Source organism: Portunus trituberculatus, chromosome 4, assembly GCF_017591435.1.
Source record: "Portunus trituberculatus isolate SZX2019 chromosome 4, ASM1759143v1, whole genome shotgun sequence".
NCBI lineage: Eukaryota > Metazoa > Arthropoda > Malacostraca > Decapoda > Portunidae > Portunus > Portunus trituberculatus.
Window position 1 is genome coordinate 7028118 of NC_059258.1, and position 21939 is coordinate 7050056.

At 40.0% G+C, this 21939-nt stretch overlaps 1 protein-coding gene across 5 annotated transcripts; it reads right to left on the minus strand.

Annotated features, from left to right (window-relative positions):
- Positions 1-1077: 1077 nt before the first annotated feature.
- On the minus strand, positions 1078-20257 carry LOC123512464 (polynucleotide 5'-hydroxyl-kinase NOL9-like). Of its 5 annotated transcripts, XM_045268936.1 has the most exons (9): positions 19884-20257; positions 19716-19779; positions 15638-15790; positions 13684-13840; positions 12963-13206; positions 12418-12920; positions 4797-5031; positions 3179-4177; positions 1078-2622 (listed from the first exon to the last, which is right to left on the minus strand). In XM_045268936.1, exons 3-9 carry the CDS (start codon positions 15718-15720, stop codon positions 2531-2533), a joined length of 2313 nt encoding a protein of 770 aa, XP_045124871.1. In that variant the 5' UTR covers positions 15721-15790; positions 19716-19779; positions 19884-20257; the 3' UTR covers positions 1078-2530. The 5 variants fall into 5 exon arrangements, with proteins under 5 accessions (XP_045124871.1, XP_045124838.1, XP_045124829.1 ...); XM_045268903.1 differs by having other exon boundaries at positions 12418-13206; positions 15638-15742; positions 19884-20256; XM_045268894.1 differs by having other exon boundaries at positions 12418-13206; positions 19884-20256.
- Positions 20258-21939: the final 1682 nt, after the last annotated feature.

The window sequence follows — 21939 nt, forward strand, 5'->3', positions numbered from 1 at the left end:
ATACTTTGATTATTGCTGACGTGTATATGTGCTAAAAATAATCTCTCTTTATTACTATCAGTTTTTATTTTATTTATTTATTTCATCCTTCTGTTTTAGATAGTTTTGGTTTACACATGATGGTTTACAGTTATTGGTTTAGTTGACAATAATAGCTAAATCAGCATTTTTTTCTCTTCATAATGTCATCTTTACGTCAATATTAACTAGTCTTTATTGAAACTTGTAGCACTTAATTCTTTCTCACAAATTAGTTGACAGTAATGGCTAGCTCAGTATTTCCTTTTTTTTTCTTCATATTGTTTTCTTTGTGCAGATATAAGCTGGTCTGTGTTGAAATTTGTTCTTCGTCTATTCTCGCAAGTCATTTACAAACACGATGCAATTTCTCTCTCTCTCTCTCTCTCTCTCTCTCTCATGGCTGGCAGATGAACCAGAGTAGATGAAATATGAAGAATTGTATTTATTTATTACATTTATTGATTCCATGTCAATATTGCGTGTAAAGTAGTAATAGTTCTCTCTTGCTTTTCATGTTTAGCTTTTCTTTCCTTTTTTTTATTTATTTTTCCTCCTCTTCCTTCTATTACTGTCTACAACAACAACAACAACTGCTACTACTACTACTACTACTACTACTACAACTACTACTACTACTACTACTACTACTACTACTACTACTACTACTAACACTACAACAACAACTACTACTACTACTACCACTGCCACTGCTACTACTACTACCACTAGCACTGCTACCACTACTACTACTACTAATACATACTACAACAACAACAACTACTACTACTAGTGCTACTACTACTACCACTACTACTAGTACAACTACTACTACTCCTATTATTACTACCAGTACTACTATTGCTACCACCACCATCATTACCACTACCACTGCTACTACTACTACTATTACTATTATTACTACAGCCTTCACACATTTCTTTCCTCTTCTATTGGTTAGTGTATATTTAGTGTGCATTCCAGTATTCTTATCATTATCAATTTCCATGTTTTGCTATGTTCTGCTTTCCACTCTGAGATGTAATTCAAAACAGGCACTGAGAATTTTTAGTATGTATTAAAATAAGTTTGTACAACACACTCTTGTTGGGGGAAAAAATATGTATTCCTTAACTGGTGGAATTAATATCACACACCACTCCTTAATGAACAAAAAAACCACTTTCATTTTATAATTCACAAGTCCTGACGAAGCACCAGCGAAACCAGTCGGGCATAAACTCGTCTCCCTGCACCTGTGTTTCTCTGCACCTCCTCCTCCATCAAGTCCTTTCTTTCAATTTGATAGAAGGAATTACTGTATCACAAACTTTTCTCAATTGACACACTGACATTTCCTTATTGATCTATTTACTTTCCTTTTTATGTAGAAGAAATATCTGGCCAAGGGCAAAAAAAAAAAAAAAAAAAAAAAAAAAAAAAAAAAAAACTTGAGCAAAAAATGGCCCACTTAGATGCCAGTTCCCATGCAGGTCTGAGTGTTAGCCAAAAGAAAGGGATAAATGTCTTCAATGAGTTCAGGTCACAGGAAGATGGAAATACAGAAGCAGGCAGGGAGTTCCAAAGTTGTGATATATGGCTGGTGGCAGGGTGGTAGGGTGGGGTGACCCAGGAGGTGTCAAGGTGGCTGGTGTGAGATGGCAGGGTGGCAGGGTGGGGTGGCCAGGAAGGAGGTGGCAGGGAGGTGTGGTGTCAAGTGGCTGGTGTGAGATGGCAGGGTGGCAGAGTGGGGTGGCCAGGAAGAGGTGGTAGGGAGGTGTGGTGTCAAGGATTGGAAGAGAGAGAAGGGAGACTTGGCTGGTTAGGACTTGTAAGGTTAGATGACAGTACAATAATGGTGATAGTTTATGAAGGTTGGTAGAAAGAGAACCAGGGGAAAGAAAGTGCATTCAGTGGCATATGAAGATTTCTCACCTCCCAACTGCAAACTCTATAGAAGGGCCTAATCCACCCATGTATGGGGGGTGTCCACTCACACAGTTTTATTAGCTAGGGTGGAATCAAAAGCTTTTCTCGTTATCAATTCCTCTCTTCTGATTGACTGTCTTCAGCTTCTTTCTTACCGCCATAATGTTGCATCTCTTGCTATCTTTTACTGCTATTTTCATGCTGGCTGCTCTTCTGATCTTGCTACTGTCGTGCCTCCCCTCCTTCCACGGCCTCGCTGCACAAGACTTTCTCACCACTATTCTGTCCACTTGACTATTGCAAGACTTAACCAGTGCTTTTGATCATTTATGCCTTTCTCTGGTACACTCTGGAACTCCCTGCCTGCTTCTGTATCTCCATCTTCCTATGACCTGGATTCATTGAAGAGGAAGGTTTCAAGACATTTACCCCATTCTTTTGGCTAACTCTCTTGACACTGTTCAGGAATAAACAGAATTTTCCATCAGAAATGACAATACAGTGTTGTGGTGAGACATGATGTACTGAAGCCCATCATGCAGTGTCCAGCCACCTCACAGCACCTCCTGCAGTGCCCCGCCCATCACTGCCTGGGTCCTCTTGGCATAATCCTGCGTCCCACCCTCAGCCGCCCTGCACCCTCTCGCCTCTCCTTCTCCAGGTACGGACCCTTACCTGTAGAACAACACAGTAATTAGCTCTCAACAATTAAGGTTAATGAAGAAAAGTGCCAGACATCAAGGGTCATACAGTACTAATTCTCAATAAAGACTAATTAAGTATAGAGAAGTTTTATGTTGAGTATTTGTCAAGGTTGTCATGTTGCCTCACCTGTGCCAGACTAAACCAGGTAAGCTTTCCTCAGATTGTTTGAAAAGGTTGACACAAAGTGTTTTCTGTTTGTATATGCAGTAGTGACAGCAAAACCTTCTTTGATCCAGTGGTTATGTTAAAATGTTAAAACCTTCAATACATTCTCAGTGTCTTCTACAAGGTGTACATGCCTTCAGGAGACTGACAACTCATTAGCATCAGTATTACTATCATTATTATAGTATGTAATAGTATAGTATTATTATAGTATGTAATAGTAGCAGCAGCAGCAGCAGCAGTTTTATCACTATCATAATTATCACTATCAGTAGCACAAGTGGCGGCAGCAGCAGCAGCAACACAGTACTGTACAGAAGAGCAACAAGCACAGCACAGCACAGCAGAGCAGAACACTCACCCAGACAGAAGAGCTTGTAGAATGAGGTGGGCAGGTGTATCCTGGGCATGACGATGGCATTAACCTGCTGTGTGACCTGTTGTGGGGGCAGCACAGTGGCCAGGTGCAGTTCTCGGGTGAGGGGGTCCACACCCACCACCACGCCCCACCCCAGCAGGTCCCCACAGCCCCTGAGTGGTGCCAGGCATTGTGGCAAGCCGTCCTGCAGTGTGTGCAGGTCACTGGGATCCACGCGGCACAGTGCCACCAGCTGGGCATTGAGCACTTGCAGGAGGCGCTCCCTGGGCACCTGCTCCTCACACACGTACAGTGCCACCCTGCCCAACGGCACTGTGACACGCTGCTCTGCCTCCATGGCCAGCGCCGCCTCCGCCAGCACTCTCAGCTCCCGCTGCACCCTGGGGTGGGCCATGTTTGGTGCCACAGGGCCTGGGCCAGCACTGGGCAGCAGGGTCAGGCTGTAGTGCACCTCTGTGCCAGTGCTGGTGGCTATGCCACCCCTGGCCGTGGTGACGGCAGCAGCGGTGAGAGGGAAGGGGTAGTTCCTGGAGTTGCGGTGGTCCTGGAACTGCAGGACATGTGTGGGCTGCACCAGGCGCACTACATCCAGCATCACCTCCAGGCCGGTGCCACGAGTCCACCCCATGGTGTTGACCAGCAGTGGCAGGTCACCCTCCATGCCACTGGCTGCTCTGCACAGCTCCTGCACTGCACTCACATACTCCTCCAGCACAAACTGTGGGTTCACCGAGCCCACCAGCACATGTCTGTGGTGCAGGGACAGCTCTGCCAGATCGTGGGTGTAGGGTGGGCCCAGCAGGGGCTTGGTGAGGTGTGTGAGGGACAGGGAGGTGGGCAGGGACAGCTCGGGCTGGCCAGGGTCAAAGTCCAGGCAGAGGATGCCGGTGTCTGGCTGGGCAGCGATCATGGTGTTGGCCAGGTACTTGAAGAAGGTGCTCTTGCCAACACCCTTCCCGCCACATACCACCACGCGCGGCACTGTGTGGGTGTGTGGTGCAGGCAAAGTTTTAGTGATTCCAGTAATACTTGGCAATGACTGGGGTTCTCAAGGGTGTCTATGATGGTTTGCTATGATGCAGATAAAGTTACTACAGTTTTCAAGGGAGTCTTCATGATTGCTGGGATAGTTCAACAAGAACACTACATCTTTAACAAACCCTACTGGAAAGTACCAAACTAAACAAGAAAACTCAAACACACAAGTACACAAAACACATCAGTAAATAGAAAAAAAATAAAAATTAGTGATTAAAAAAAAGAAGATAAAATACACATCAACAAATAAATAAAATACTACAACTTAGTGAATAAAAAAATAAACAGATAAAATAAACATTAAATAAAATAAAAAAAAACTTACTGGACTAAAAAAAAAAAATAATAATAAATAAATAAATAAACACATCACTGAAAAAATCTTACTTAAAAAACATCAATAACTAAAAGAAGGAAAAAAAAAAAAAAAAAAAAAAAAAAATTGTCAACACCACACCACCACCACCACCAATAAATAAATAAAAATAGAAATGACAAAAAAAAAAAAATAAATAAAATAAATAAATAAAAAATAAATAAATAAATCATCACCACCACCTACCAGCGCCACAAGACCAGCTGGACACCACCATCTGAGCCGCCTCCTTCCACTCTGGCTTGATGTGAGTGATGCGAGCCTTGGAGCAAATCTTGGGAGTGACGACCGCAGCACCAATACTCTCCCAGGGCTTCATGTGGTCCCAGAGAGTGCCAAGGGACCCCCAGCCGGCACCCATGAGGAGGTCAAGGCGCTGGGAGGAGTGTGGCAGGACCTCTAGTAGTGTGACCTTAGTTTTCTGTGCAGGAGAAGAGCGAGATAGAGAGAAGGAAACACAAGGAGGGGAAAACAGTGACCACCTTCAGAACTGGGACGCATTTTTACCATAAGTTAACGTGTGATTAGACAATTTTATTCACATTACGAAGGGTCTATAGAGGTCAGAAGATAAATGGCCAGAGTCTTCACTATTTTTAATCCCCACATAAGTTTCTGAAGCTGTATAAAATCGCGAAATGGTGGGACGCATTTTTACCATAAGTTTACGTGTGATAATACAATTTTATTCACATTAGGAAGGGTCTATAGAGGTCAGAAGATTAATGGCCAGAGTCTTCACTATTTTTAATCCCCACATAAGTTTCTGAAGCTGTATAAAAACATCAAATATTAAGCAAAATGAATATGGAAATGCATCTTGGTACTGAAGTAAGAGAAAAGGGAAACAGGAGAAACGAGATGATCTGAAGGAAAGACAAGGAAGGAAAAATAATTGAAAGTATGAACAGAAGAGAACCAGGAGCAGTGAGATAATGTGAAGAAAAATCAAGGAGAGGGAAACATATTGAAAGTGAGAGAGAGAGAAGGAAAACAGGAGTGAAATGGAACCATGCGTGCTTTGGGGTCCGAGGGGTCTCCAAGCGCAGGGGTTCAAATCCTGTCCACGGTCCGAGTGTAGGTTGGGCTTCCTCACTCAGGGCAATGGTTTCCTAGCGGGTGGGCTTTGAGATAGGAGGTACCACAAAAAGTATCCCCTTTAGCCCATAAATTCCCGTGAAAAGCCCACGTGGTAAAAAAAAAGAGGAAATATCTTAACAGCAGTAAAGACAAGGGGAACAGGACAAATGAGATGATGTAAAAGGAAACACAAAGAAGAAAAAACACATAGACAGTAAGAGAGACAAGGAAAATAGGAGTGAGATATGTATAGGAGAAAAACAAGGGAAAACATATTGAAAGCAGCAAAGCAAGGTAAACATGAGGAATTAGGTAGTGTGATGGAAAAACAAGGGAATCACATTAAAAGACAAAGAAAAAAAAAAGAAAAGAAAAAAGAAAAGAAAAGAAAAGAAAATATATCAAACGTAGTAAAGAGAAGGGGAAGAGAACTGGAATAGTGTGAACGTAAAACAAGAAGGGAAAACAAATTGAAAGTAGCAAAACAATGAAGAAAAATGATTAAAAAGTAAGAGACACGGGAAGTAGGAGTTGTAAGATGGTACAAAGAGGAAAAAAACAAGAAAATATACGAAGAGACGAGGGAAACAAGAGGAGTGAGATGGTGAGAGAGAAAAACAAGGAAGAAAAACACATAGAAAGTAAAAGAGATTAGGATAAACAAGAGGAATGAGATGGTGAAAAGGAGAAAAACAAAAGAAAACATATGAAAAGTAACAAAACAAGGGAGACACGAGTAGCAAGGAGGTGTGAAGGGAAAAACAAGCCACAAAAATACAATGAAAGTAAGAATGGCAAGGAGAAACTAGATCTGTACTGTTACCTTAGTGTTTTGCAGAAGGAGGGAAAAACAAAGAGGTAACTAATTAAAAAGAGAAAGGAAACTGTGATCTGTAGTGTTACCTTAGTGTTCTGTAGAAGGAGAAATGGTGATGTGTTGAGGTGGTGTGTGGTGCAAAGGGAGAAAGGGAAACAAAGGGAAAAAAACATATAAAAAGTACCTGAGACAAGGGAAACTGTGCATAATAATCTGTAGTGTTATTTTGGTGTTCTGTAGGGAAACAAAAGGCTGTTGAGATGGTAAAATGAGAATACAAGAAAATACAAGAGGGAAAGACACTATTAACTCCTTCAGTACCATGTCGCATTTCCATATTCATTCTGCTTACTATTTGGTTTCTATACAGCTTCAGAAACTCACGAGGGAATTAAAATAGCGAAGACTCTGGCCATTAATCTTCTGACCTCCATAGACCCTTTCTAAAGACACTATCAACTCCTTCAGTACCATGTCGTGTTTCCATATTCATTCTGCTTACTATCTGGTTTCTATACAGCTTCAGAAACTCACGTGGGGATTAAAATAGCGAAGACTCTGGCCATTAATCTTCTGACCTCCATAGACCCTTCCTAATGTCAATAAAATCATCTAAGCATACCCAAAACGCATGGTAAAAATGACTAAAACAAGGGAAGCTGTATATAATGATTTCCTCTGGTATAATTTTGGTGATTTATAGAAAAACTGGTGAGGTAGTAGTGTGTGGTGGACAATCATGAAACACAGGGAAAGATAAGGTAATAGTAGAGATGAGAAGAAATATGTGTGTGTGTGTGTGTGTGTGTGTGTGTGTGTGTGTGTGTGTGTGTGTGTGTGTGTGTGTGTGTGTGTGTGTGTGTGTGTGTGTGTGTGTGTGTGTGTGTATTTATCTAGTTGTAGTTTTACAGGGCCAAGGCTTTATGCTCGTGTGGCCCCGTCTCCATATCTACACTTATCCAATCTTTCTTTAAAACTATGCACACTCGTTGCAGACACTACTTCTTCATTCGAACTGTTCCACGTCTCAACACATCTTTGCAGGAAACTATACTTTTTAATATATCTTACACATCTTCCCTTCCTCAGCTTCTTACTATGTGATCTTGTGCTTCGACTGGCATATTCTTCTCTCAAAATCAGATACTCATTGTCCACTTGGTCCATTCCATTGATCAATTTATAAACTTTATGAGATCCCCTCTCTCCCTTCTCTGCTCCAATGTTGGAAAATCCATAGACTTTAGTCTCTCCTCATATGTCATCCCTTCAAGTTCTGGGACCATTCTTGTAGCCATTTTTTGTAGTCTCTCCAGCTTCCTTATGTGTTTCTTTTTGTGAGGGGTCCACACTACTCCTGCATATTCCAATCTGGGTCTTATTATAGTACTTATCAGTTTCTTCATCATTTCTTTGTCCATGTAGTGAAATGCTATTCCAATATTCCTTAGCAAATTATATGTCTCTCTGAAAATTCTATCAATATGGCTTACCGGTTGATTATTTTCTTCTATCGTCACTCCCAAATCCTTTTCCTTTTTTACTTTCTCCAGTTCTACTCCATCTCCCATCTTATAGATTCCCACAGGTCGTCTTTCACTCTTTCCCATTTCCATGACATGGCTTTTGTCCACAATGAATTCCATCTCCCACTTTTTTACTCCATTCTCAGATCTTATTTAGGTCTTCTTGCAGTATTTCACAATTCTCTTTTTGCTTTATAACTCTGCACAGTTTTGCATCATCCGCAAACAGATTTATGTAGCTCTTCAATCCTTCTGGCATGTCGTTTATATAAATGAGAAAAAGTATTGGCGCCAATACTGAATCCTGTAGCACTCCGCTTTCTACTGCTCTCCACTTGGACTTCATATCTTTAACTACTGTCCTTATTTCTCTCCCCCTCAAATAATTTTCCATCCATCTCAATGTGCTTCCTTTTAAACCACCCTTCTCCTCTAATTTCCACAGTAACCTTGCATGTGGCACTTTATCAAACACCTTTTTTAAATCCAAGTAAATACAATCAACCCATCCCTCTCTCTCTTGTACCCTATCAACTGTTCTAGAGTAGAAACTCAGTAAATTTGTTACACACGACCAACCTTTTCTAAAGCCAAATTGGCTATTTGATAAGAATTTTTCTTTGTAACTGTGTGTGTGTGTGTGTGTGTATTTACCTAGTAAATACACACACACAAGGTTTACGCTTGTGTGGCCCCGTCTCCATATCTACACTTATCCAATTTTTCTTTAAAAGTATGCACACTCGTTGCTGACACCACTTCTTCACTCAAACTGTTCCACGTCTCAACACATCTTTGTGGTAAACTATATTTCTTAACATCTCTTACGACATCTTCCCTTTCTCAGATTTTTACTATGTGATCTTGTGCTTCGAATGTCATATTCTTCTCTCAGGATCTGTTTCTCATTATCCACTTGGTCCATTCTGTTGATCAATTTATAAACTTGTATCAGGTCTCCTCTCTCTCTTCTCTGTTCCAGGAATGGTAGATCCATAGCCTTTAGTCTCTCCTCATATGTCATCCCTTTAAATTCTGGAACCATTCTTGTAGCCATTTTTTGTAGTCTCTCCAACTTCCTTATGTGTTTCTTTTTATGAGGGATCCACACTACTCCTGCATATTCCAATCTGGGTCTTATTATAATATTTATCAATTTCTTCATCATTTCTTTGTCCATGTAGTGAAATGCTACTCCAATATTCCTTAGCAAATTATATGTCTCTGAAAATTCTATCAATATGGCTTACCGGCTGATTGTTTTCTTCCATCGTCACTCCCAAGTCCTTTTCCTTTTTTACTTTCTCCAGTTCTTCTCCATCTCCCATCTTGTAGATTCCCACTGGTCGTCTTTCACTCTTTCCCATTTCCATGACATGGCTTTTGTCCACATTGAATTCTATTTCCCACTTTTTACTCCATTCCCAGATCTTATTTAGGTCTTCTTGCAGTATTTCACATTCCTCTTTTTGCTTTATAACTCTGCACAGTTTCATATCATCTGCAAACAGATTTATGTAGCTGTTCACTCCTTCTGGCATGTCGTTTACATATATGAGGAAAAGTATTGGCACTAATACTAACCCCTGTGGCACTCCACTTTCTACTGCTCTCGACTTGGACTTCATATCTTTAACTACCGTCCTTATTTCTCTTCCCCTTAAATAATTTTCCATCCATCTCAATGTGCTACCTTTTAAGCCACCCTTCTCCTCTAACTTCCACAGTAATCTTGCACGTGGTAACATAACATAACATAACATAAATAATAGGATAACAAAGGGACACCAGGGCCCATCTAGGTTAGCCTGTATCAGTCGCACAGCGACCTCGTCATCAGTACTTAAAGATACACTTACAAGTACACAATACATTATATACTAATTCTAAATATTTGGCCCATTAACAGGGCTAAGTCCTGCAGCGAAATCCTCTACAATTTGTGGTCCCCATACATGGGGATCATGTCTTGTTTAACTATAGTAAATTTCTTATAAAAACTATCATGCAGTGCTATACATAATTATAAATCTAATAAATTTAAGTGCTTATCTAATCTGTTTTTAAACATTGTCAAACTAGTGCTATTTACAACCGTCTCTGGCAATGCATTCCAGAAGTCTACCACCCTATGACAAAAGAAATATTTTCTTATATCTAACCTGCAGCCTTGCTTTCTAATCTTCCTGCCATGATTTCTAGTCCTATTTCCCTCCTCTAAGGTAAAGAAAGATCTCACATCTATGTAGTTTGTATCTGAGAACATTTTAAATAACTTTATCATATCCCCTCTTATACATCTCCTCTCAAATGAAAACATGTTTAATTCCTTTAATCTATCTCTATACTCCAGGCGCTTTAATGCTGGTATCATCCTAGTTGCTCTTCTCTGAACTGCTTCTAACATGTTGATATCCTGCCTATAGTGGGGTGACCAGGCCTGTATGCAATACTCTAAATGGGGCCTAACATAGGAATTATATAAGCTACGCACCACTTCCTTACTTTTATAACTAACATTTCTATTTATAAAACCCAGGATCCTATTTGCCCTATTTCTTGCTTCTAAACATTGCTTTGAAAATTTCATAGTCCTGTCTATCACTACTCCTAAATCCTTTCCTTCCTCTACTGCCTCTAGCCAACATCCCTCCATCTCATAGCTAAAGTTTGTGTTGTCTTTACCTAAATGCATAACCTGACACTTTTAGAATTAAACTCCATCTGCCACCTGTCTGCCCATGCTATCAGCCTGTCCAGGTCTCGTTGTATTCAGTAATTGTCCTTTTCACCCTGTACTGCACATGCTATCTTAGTATCATCTGCAAACTTTGATACTTTGCTACTAATTCCTATATCTAAATCGTTAATGTACACCAAGAAAAGAAGAGGTCCTAGCACTGATCCTTGGGGTACCCCACTAACCACTTCCTTCCACTCAGACATTGCCCCATTTAATACTACTCTCTGTTTCCTATCAGAAAGCCATTCACTAATCCAATCAACTAACCTACCCCCTATCCCATGTAGTCTCAATTTGTACACTAGCCTCCTAAGCGGTACCTTATCAAACGCCTTGCTTTGTCAAATGCCTTTTTTAAATCCAAATAAATACAGTCAACCCATCTCTCTCTCTCTTGTACTCTATCAACTATTCTAGAAAAGAAAACTCAATAAATTAGTTACACAAGACAGTTTTTTTCTAAAACCATATTGGCTATTTGATATTAATTTGTTGTCTTCAAGGAATTTGATCCATTGTTTCTTTATTATTCTTTCACACATCTTGCATATTACACTAGTTAGTGATACTGGTCTGTAATTTAAAGGTTCTTCCTTCCTTCCGCTCTTATATATGGGAACCACCTCACCTCTTTCCCATTCTACTGGTACTGTTCCATTTTCTATTGAGCATTTTATGATGTTGTATATAGGACTTGCTAGTTCTTCCCTACATTCTTTCAGTATTCTGCCTGAGACTTCATCTGGTCCCATTGCCTTCTCTTCATCCAGTTCCTTCATTAACTCTTTTATTTCAAGCTTGGTTACTTTAATCTCTTTCATATAGATTGTCTCTCTATTACTCTGTGGCCTCTCAAATTTGGATTCCTTAGTAAAGACCACCTAGAATTTATTATTTAATAGTTCTGCCGTACTTTTGGGTCTTCCACCATTCCGTTCTCTCCTTTTAACCTTTCTATTGTTTTTTTTTGCCTAATTTTTCCATTTACGAATCCGTGTGTGTGTGTGTGTGTGTGTGTGCGTGCGTGTGTGTGTTTCACTGTTTGATCTGCTGCAGTCTCTGACGAGACAGCCAGACGTTACCCTACGGAACGAGCTCAGAGCTCATTATTTCCGATCTTTGGATATGCCTGAGACCAGGCACACAACACACACCGGGACAACAAGGTCACAACTCCTCGATTTACATCCCGTACCTACTCACTGCTAGGTGAACAGGGGCTACACGTGAAAGGAGACACACCCAAATATCTCCACCTGGCCGGGGAATCGAACCCTGGTCCTCTGTCTTGTGAAGCCAGCGCTCTAACCACTGAGCTACCGGGCGCGTGTGTGTGTGTAGAAGGAAAGACTGACAAACAAATGATATATATGAGGTGAGAGAGAGAGAGAGAGAGAGAGAGAGAGAGAGAGAGAGAGAGAGAGAGAGAGAGAGAGAGAGAGAGAGAGAGAGAAGAGAAGAGAGAGAGAGAGAGAGAGAGAGAGAGAGAGAGAGAGAGAGAGAGAGAGAGAGAGAGAGAGAGAGAGAGAGAGAGAGAGAGAGCACAAGAAACCAAATAAAACCACTTAAACACCCCACCAAACCCTCAAGAAACACACAAAAACACCAGAAAAACACACAATACAAAACAACATCACTTACCATCTCCACTAAGTCGTCCACAAAGGCGGAAGGAAGGCCCTGCAGAACACCACTCCCTGCCTCCACCTCCACACAGTCCAGCGCCGTCACACCAAGAAGGGAGCAGGATGGCAGGGAGTAGATAGCCTGACTCTTTCCTTGCTGTATAATATATCCAAGCACCTCGACAGATCCTAGGAGGGGCCGCAGCAACAGACACCCTTGGAGATACAGTGTGGTGTTCTCTGCAATGGCTGCCACCACACTACCTCTCTCCGTGGCAACTGACTTCAGACACTTCCCAATGAGACTTGTATCAACTCTCCCCTCTTGTGTCTTTTTGTGCCTGTGTTTCTTGCTAGCCATGTTGCAGGATTGAGTGTTCTGAGAGTCTAAATTCTGTTGGTTCTCTGTGTCAAGAAATGAGGAACTGTCTAAATCTTGCTGGTTTTCTCTGTCTAGGAATGAGGAACTGTCTAAATCTTGCTGGTTTTCTCTGTCTAGGAATGAGGAACTGTCTAAATCTTGCTGGTTTTCTCTGTCTAGGAATGAGGAACTGTCTAAATCTTGCTGGTTTTCTCTGTCTAGGAATGAGAAAGTGTCTAAATCTTGGGCATCTTGGTGACTTTCTTCATCAAAGGATGCAATGCTGCTCTCTGAGTCATACGATAGTTGGTTCTCGCTGTCAGTGTTTCTATACAGCACTGGTACTCTTTCTGACTCATCCCACAATGCACTGCTCTCCCTCTGGCTCCTGGTGTTCTGGGTCTTCCTCTTTGCCCTCTTGTCTTTCTGTGTTGAGCGATTCACCTGAAAAAATGATTGGGTTAAAAGATTTGTATTACTTTTTCCTTCTTTTACTGTTAGACAAATTGACAGACAAACCTAACCTAATCAGGAGAGAGAGAGAGAGAGAGAGAGAGAGAGAGAGAGAGAGAGAGAGAGAGAGAGAGAGAGAGAGAGAGAGAGAGAGAGAGAGAGAGAGGATTGGTTAAAAATTTGGGATGAATTTTCCGAACTGTTACTGTTAGAGAAATTGACAGACTTAAACCTAACCTAACCTAACCAGAAAATAAAAAATAAATAAAAAAATAAAATAAAAAATAAATAAACATAAATAAATAAAATAAATAAATAAATAAATAAAATAAATAAATAGATAAAAAAAAAAAAAATGTGAATGGTTATAAAGTTGTATTATTCTCCTTCTGCTACCATTAGAGAAATGAACACAGACTAAAACCTAACCTAACCTGAAGTCTTAAACTAAACCTAACCTAACCTAACCTTATTCTTATTGATGTCTGTGTCAGTAGCGGTGTTCTGGTGACCGGTGGTGATGGTGGTGGTGGTGACGGCAGTACTGGCACCATCTGAAGCCACTCGTAGCCTCTTCTTTCTGGTGGCTAGTGGCTTGGCGTGTACCTTGCCATTCTTCCTTTTCCTTGTCCAGAAACGAAAAACATAAAAAAACTTGAAGATTCTTAAACATCTGAAGGGAAACAGTGGCCAAGGCAATCTGTGGTGTTTTCAAGGGTACTTTTATGATTCCAGGGATAGCTTGATAAAAGTTCTGCATTTATAACAGGGTCTACTGGAAGTTATTGAGATTCTCCAGCATTTATGTGGCTTTAGTGATGAATTAAAAGGTTCTAGTGGAAGCTATTAAGGTTCTCCAGCGTTTATGTGGCTCTAGTGGATGTTATTGAGGTTCTTCAGTGTTTGTGTGGTTCTAGTTATGAATTAAAAGGTTCTAGTGGATGTTATTGAGGTTCTCCAGTGTTTGTGTGGTTCTAGTTATGAATTAAAAGGTTCTAGTGGATGTTATTGAGGTTCTCTAATGTTTTTGTGGTTCTAGTGAAAGTTTAACATGTTTTATTGAAAGTTATTGTTTTTTTTTTCAATGTTTTCGAGGTCCTAGTGGATGCTATTGGGGATTTTTCAAGTGTTTGTGGTTCTACATTGTACCGAGCCATAGGGTGAGGCCAATAATCCATGTGACGTTGCCATCTCTCATTACTTCAAGGAAGAGGGAATAACTGTTCTTTACTCAATTTAAAACATGACCACTATAAAAAATGGGGTGGGAGACAAGACATGAAGATGCCATAGGTAAATTAAATACAGTAAAGGTACTGGTTATAAAAGTGAAAATGAGGCAGATAATTTACCTAATATTTACTATTATGTCCTCTCGAGATACCCAGTGTAATATAATGAGTGAGGGAAAAGAAACACTGATAAGGTTGTGGTGCATATCTTGTTTGCACTGGAACAAATCCTCTTCATCGTGGCTTTAGATATACCAGCTGCATCTGCTGTCTTCTTCCTTGCTTGATTTGTGGGTAAAAGTGGTCCTTGCAAGCTTTTTCTTTTAAGGATTATCTATTAATTCTGTAGAGAAACTCCTTGGTTTGGCTGCACAACACACAGTAAGACGGGGAAGTGTCAGCGTGTCCTTCCATCGTGGCAACTAGATGAAAAGTGAGTCGATATGTACCAGTGTGGTGACCTGACTCCCCACCCTTCCCTCAGTGAAAATCCCTCCTCAGGTCGAGTGGCAGTGTCGCCCGTCCTGACATACCACATTGTCATACGTGTCCATGAAATACCTTCATTTGATTTGATACCTAACAGTTATTTGTATCACCTGATATTTAATGAAATGGGCAGAATATTCTTAGAACGCCATTTGTTGATAATTACTATGATTGAAGAACTGTGAGTAGTATAGGCTGAATGTTTTGGATTTGGATAGAATTGTACTCGGGTCAGTACAGATATGATGACATAACAGGTTCTTGTAGAAATTACTAGAGTTTTTAAGTATTTCAAATGGTTCTAGTGATGGTTTAACAAGTTCCAGTGAAAGTTATTGGGAGTTTTTCAAGTGTTTTTGTGTTTCTAGAGATAGTTTAATAGGTTGAAGTGGATATTACTGGTCAGTACAATTTAGTTTTACTATAGTGATGACATAACAGGTTCTTGTAGAAATTACTAGAGTTTTTAAGTATTTCAAGTGGTTCTAGTGATGGTTTAACAAGTTCCAGTGAAAGTTATTGGGAGTTTTTCAAGTGTTTTTGTGTTTCTAGAGATAGTTTAATAGGTTGAAGTGGATATTACTGGTGTTTTCAAGGTGTTTGTATGATTTCAGTACATAAACACAACTGAAAGACCACTAAAAATTAAACAAATAAAAAACAATGAATAAATAAATGGATAAATAAAAGGACACACTGACCTCTTAGTAGTCTTCTTGTCCCTGGTGACCTGTGATGAACTTGTCTTCTCAACCTTCTTCCTGATGAGCCTGGCAGAAAACATGTCTTGTCCTGAATGGCCAAACCTGCAACACACCCGCAATACTGTCAGGTGGCGGTGGTGGTGGCGGCGGCTGTGGTAGTAGTGGTAATAATGAAGATAACTATAATAAAAATGGGCAGGAAGAAGAAAAAGAAGAGGAAGAAGATGAAGATGATGAACAAATAATGAAGGTGATAATAAAAATGACAGAAAAAAAAAGAAGAGAAGGAAGATGATGATGAGAAGATAATAAAGATAATAATAACAGTGGACAAGAAGAAAAAAAGAGGATGATGATAAAAAAGATGATGAAAACATAATGACGATAACAATAATGAAGTGGACAAGAACAGGAAGAAAAAGAAAAAGAAAAAGAGGAAGAAGATGATGACAAAAAGATAATGAAGTTAACAAGAAAAATGACAAGAAAAAGAAAAAGAAGAGAAGGAAGATGATGATAAGATAACAAAAATAATATTAATAAAAAAAGACAGAAAGAAGTAAAAGAAGAAGAGGAAGATGATGATGAAGATAAAGAATATAATAATACCAATAAAAAGGATAGGAAAGAAGGTAAAAGAAGAGGAGGACAATGATAAAGATGTTGAAAAGATAACAAGAATAGGTGATGGTGAAGATAACAATAACACAAATCACAGGAAGAAGAAAAAGGAAATGAAGAGAAAAATAATGATGATGATGATGATGATGATGAAAAGATGAAGATAATAATAATAATAAAAATAGGCATGAAGAAAAAGAAGATGAGGAAGATGATGAAAAGAGAATGAAAATAACAATGAAAAAGAACAAGAAGAAGAAAGTGATGATGAAAAGATAATGAAGATAAAAAAATGACAAGAAAAAGAAAAGGAGAAAGATGATGAGAAAGAAAAATAATAAAGAAAACAACAAAAAGGGCAAGAAGAAAAAGATGATGAAAAGATAATGAAGATAACAAAAAGGACAAGAAGAAGAAAGGGATGATGAAAAGATAATGAAGGCAACAATAATAAAGAATAAAATATCACAGGGTAAGGCTGAGTGGTTATTCCCTGTTTCATTCATCTTTTACGGTTTTTGTTTCTTTAATTTTTTTGTGGGTTCCAGAATTTGATGCACCCCATATTAGTAACACTGATGCCCCATATTCCCCCTAACCCCACTCTCTTTCTCTATGTATCTATCCATCCCTCCACCCTCTCTTGCTGCGTATCTATCTATTTCTCTACTATTCACACGCTCTCTCTCTCTCTCTCTTTACATGACTTGTATAGCCTCATTGACCATCTCCTACACCCAGCCACTCTCAGATATATCCTCAAGGAATTTCCTCAGTTCACTCCCAGACTGTAGGAAGTTTATACAATAAGGTGTGCAATATCTGTATTTATTTATTTAAGTACCTGTAGTCTTTTTTTTTTTTTTTTTTATTTATACCTTGGGCTTTTCACAAGAGTCTATGGGCTAAAGGGGATACTTTTTGTGGTACCTCCTATCTCAAAGCCCACCCGCTAGGAAACCGTTGCCCTGAGTGAGGAAGCCTAACTTACACTCGAACCGTGGAGAGGATTCGAACCTGTGCGCTTGGAGACCCCTCGGACCCCAAAACACGCATGGTTCCACTGTACCACTGTCTATTTATATACTTTTGATACTTTAACCTTAAATCTTTGCTCAGGAGGTGGGTGGCAAGGTCCATCTCCTTTGTTGTATCTATTTATTAATGCAACAATAAATGTATCAATCAATCAATCAATCTCTCTCTCTCTCTGTCATATTGCAAAACCACACACTTATTCACTTTTCTCTCTCTCTCTCTCTCTCTCTCTCTCTCTCTCTCTCTCTCTCAGCCTCCATCCTCTACCAACACACTCACCCTCTCCCTACTCACTCACTCCTCTCCCTACTCACCTTCCCCTCAAAGCCTCTGCCTGCACCACACTAACTCTTACTCCCACTCAGTTCAGTTCAGGTGTTGTTGGGAGTGTTGCCTTTGCATCGGCACTCCCACCTCTGTTATGTTTCTTTTATCTTGTTGCCATTGTTTCCTTTATTTTTCTTTCTCTTATTTTCCAAAACTTGTGGAGTGTATTTTTCATGCTCTCTATATTAAACACAGGAAGCACTTTTCCTATTAAATTTTCTTCATCTTCTTGCTAAGGTTGTTGTAGTGTTGGATTCTTCTTTCTTTCTTCTGAGTGGGCTGGGTAGTGTAGAATAAGTGATGCAGGTCTTCATAATTACTTTCACACATTATTCATCCTGTGTTCTCATTTCTAAATCTCTTCCTGTCCCCCAAATTAAAATTTTTTTTTCTGCACCTAAACAGGATTAGTGATGCTTCTTTGTTATCATACACCTTATCCTGTCCCCTTATCTCTGTTCTCCACTTTCTGTATACTTCCAAGCTTGTCTTTTCTAGCATTTGCTGCTTCCACTGTTTTGTATCCCCACATTCTAATTTTTTTCTTTTATTTCCTTGTTTGCTGTGTCATTTCCTCTGATTCTAACTGTTTTCCTTTTTAGTAATGCCTCACTTGTCCACCTATTCTTTTTCCCTTTCCTCATCTCCTCCACTATCCTTCCCAACAAACTGTTACCTTCCTCTCTTAGTATGTATTGTAAGTATTTCAATTTTCCTTCCATTATTCTTGCCTTCATGCTTGAATTCTAATTCTCCCCTCAGCACTGCTTCTTGTGCATATCTTGGTGCCCCAACATTTCACGACTTGAACTATTTTTGATTCTTTGAAGTTCTTTGATTTCCTCCTGAGTTAAAGCTACTATATTAGAGCCATGGAGGCTGCTGTGGTGCAGTGGAACAATGTGTGCTGTGGGCTCTAAAGGGTCTCAAAGTGGACGGGTTCGAATCCTGTCCACGGTCCGAGTGTAGGGTGGGCTTCCTCACTTGGGGCAACAGTTTCCTAGCGGGTGGGCTTTGAGATAGGAGGCACCCCAAAAAGTATCTCCTTTAGCCCAGAAATTCCCATGAAAACCCCACATGGTATAAAAAAAAAAGAAAAAAAAGAGTACCTACTGCAGGGAGGGTCACACTTTTCCAAAAGGCTTTTCCTATCACTAGTTTTAAACAAATCTTTAGCTATGATTGAATAAGTTAAGTTTGCTAGCTTTCTTGCCTCTTCAATCATGGTATGTCTGAATTTTGAAGCAATACTTTTCAAGGTAATTCCTAAATATTTCATCTCCTTGCTAACTTGGATACCCCTAATCTCTAAAGGTTATATATAATTATCTTGCTCTTTTCCCTATTAATTTCTATGCCATTCTCCTTAATGATTTGCATTGTGGGCTGCATCACCCTCTCTGCATCTTCAATTCCCTGGGCTAGTTAGTAGCATACCGTCATCAGCAAAGAATAGCGATGTAATCTTGAAATTCTCACCTTTACAGTCTCTATCCATTACTTCTGGTTTTTCCATTATCTTGTGTGTCGTTAATTTGAATATTGTAGTTGATCCTGTACACCCTTGCCTGATTCCACTAGTAACCATCATCTCCACCTCCTCATCCTTTCTCATTTTAACCATTGTCTTGTCTCCTGAGTACATGTTTGAAACTATTCCTATTATTTGTTGATTCATCTTGTATTCTTTGAGTATTTGGATAATTTTGTCTCTCTTTATGCTGTCAAAAGCTATGACATAAACAATGGCTGTTGCAATTAGTGATTTTTTTTCATTTCGTATGTTTTTTCTACACAGTACTTTAGTATAACAAATTGCTTTCAGTTCTCCCACCAGCTGTAAATCCTGCCTGAGTGTCCTTTCTCCATTTGTTCCTCTCTATTTGCTCTTCTAGGCTTTCCCTTATCACTGACATTAACAATTTGTAGCCTACATTTGCAAACACTATAGGTCTTAGTTCATTAACCTTTGGTCTTCTTACTTTTAGTATCATAATTGTGTTAACACTTTCCATCCCTCTGGTGCCTCCCCTGATTCCAGTACCTGTTTTATTGCCTCAATCAAAATTCCAAACAAAACTTTACTCACACAGTCACTCAGCGTGGTCTTGGTCTTGGTCTTGATCTTGATGCTAAAGGTGACTCGGGAACTTCTGTAGAGGACAAAAAAAAAAAATAAATAAAAAAAAAAAAAAAAAAAAACAAGCAGAAAAAAGAGCAGTATTTTATTCACTAATCATCCCTACACCTCCCTCACCACATTCTCTCCAGACTCCTTCACGCCTCAATCATCCTTTCACTCGTCTTGATGCTACAGGTGACGCAGAATTTCTTCTGAGTCAGAGGCCTTTGTATCGTCCCTTTACACTGACCTTGATCTTGATGTTACAGGTGACTCAGGAACTGTTCCTGAGTCAGGCCTTGGTAACGGCTACTCCTGTAAGAGAGAGAGAGAGAGAGAGAGAGAGAGAGAGAGAGAGAGAAACGACAAACAGAAAACAATCACCACAGTCCCAGTAGCAACACGATCCATTCCCTTCTTGTCTTCTCCGCTCTTTCATCCCTATTATGCCCTAATTCACTTAAAATCACTTGCATCATATCATGCCTGTCTCTCTCATACTTCTCACACTCCAGCATGACATGCTCCACCGTCTCGTCATCCCCCATTTCACACATCTGGCACACTTTACTGCAGGACTCAGACCACCTGTAGTTATTTGCATTCACATCCATACACTGTGTCCTCGCTCGGAAAAGATCATCCCCCAGGCTGCCATCATATACCACCTTTTATACGTCGGGGCTTCCTTTTCCTCAATCAATCTCTTTCGTTCCATCTTATTCTTCCATATATTCAGTCCCACCCACTTCACCTCTCTGTCTATCTCACTCTTCCATTTCTTCGCATCCCATTCAGTTCCCACTCTGCCTTCTCTTGTCACGATCCATTCACGCTCATTTTGATTCCTCCCAGCCATTCTCATCCCCCATACAACTTGTAATCCACTCCTCTCTGTCATTCTCATGCACCTCTTCCTCCAATTACTCCCACTTTCATTCCATAAGTACACTATTCTTTCATCATCCATTCTTTCTAATCTAACCTTGTACCTAAGTGTGGCTTTAACTAGTCTTTCCTAAAGGTGCTCCATCCCATATCCTCTCAAAGCTTCTACTGCTGTGTACCTCGGTGCATTCAGTGCCATTCTACATATTCTATTCTGTCCCACTTCTAGCTTGTCAATTTCACTTTCATTCCATGCAGTCACATCCATACCATACATTATGCAAATATACACTCTTCCACACTTCCCTCAGCACATTATATTTGCTTGCTCTCATTCTTGCTGCATCCCCAATCGTCCTACCCACTGATTCACTAAACCTATCTTTTAATTCTTTGTCTTATCACACACACTTGGACTCACCCACATCCCCAAGTACTTATATATATTCTCGTGCCTGATTCCACTCATTTTCTCCAATTCTCCATTCTGCATTGCTTTCATCGTCACACCTATTCACTCTCATCACTTTACTTTTTTTCTCTACTAAATCTAACTCTCTCATATCCATCCACAACATCCAACATACTCTGCAACTCATCTGCTGACTCACTCATGACCACTACGTCATCATCTGCATACACCTATCTTCTCATTCCCCACTCTCACTCCTGCATTCATTCTTCTCTGTCTGGCTGCTAGCTCCTCTGTATACAAACTGAAAAGGGTTGGTGATAAAATACATCCTTGCCTAACTTCTCTCACTCTTCACCCAGTCTGTTATATCTCCTAGTCTGTGTTTGGCTCTGGTGTCAACACACATAGCCCTGCTACGCACTATGTTGATTATTTTTTCACTCAACCCAATCTTTCCTAAGACTCTTACTAACATTTCTCTATCCACCCTATCATATGCCTTTTCTATATCCAAAAAACCTAAATACAATTTGCCTCCCTCCTTTCTTTTTTTCTCAATCATTTCATTCACCACAAACAAGTTATCCTCGGCCCTCCTGTCCATGCGGAAACCATTCTGTTCCTCACCCAACTCGCTCAATCCATTTACACAATCTCTCATTCAACACTGCACTAAACACTTTACCCACTGTGTTTAATAATGCAATCGGCCTATAGTTCTTCAACTCATTCTTACGCCTGTGTCCTCCCTTATGCAACAGAGTCACCCTGCATTCATTCCACATTCTTGGCACCCTCTCCTCCTCCCACACCTGGTTAAATACTTCAGTCATCCTGTCAATAACAACCTCCCCACCATTTTTATACATCTCATACAGTATCCCATCT

Coding starts and splice junctions, on each gene's coding strand:
- LOC123512464 (XM_045268903.1), bottom strand. CDS start 15,720: ATGTTTTCTGCCAGGCTCATCAGGAAGAAGGTTGAGAAGACAAGTTCA. Junction 4,178..4,796: donor CAGCTGGTCTTGTGGCGCTG/GTAGGTGGTGGT, acceptor ACACCCACACAG/TGCCGCGCGTGGTGGTATGT. Junction 2,623..3,178: donor CTACAAGCTCTTCTGTCTGG/GTGAGTGTTCTG, acceptor GTTGTTCTACAG/GTAAGGGTCCGTACCTGGAG.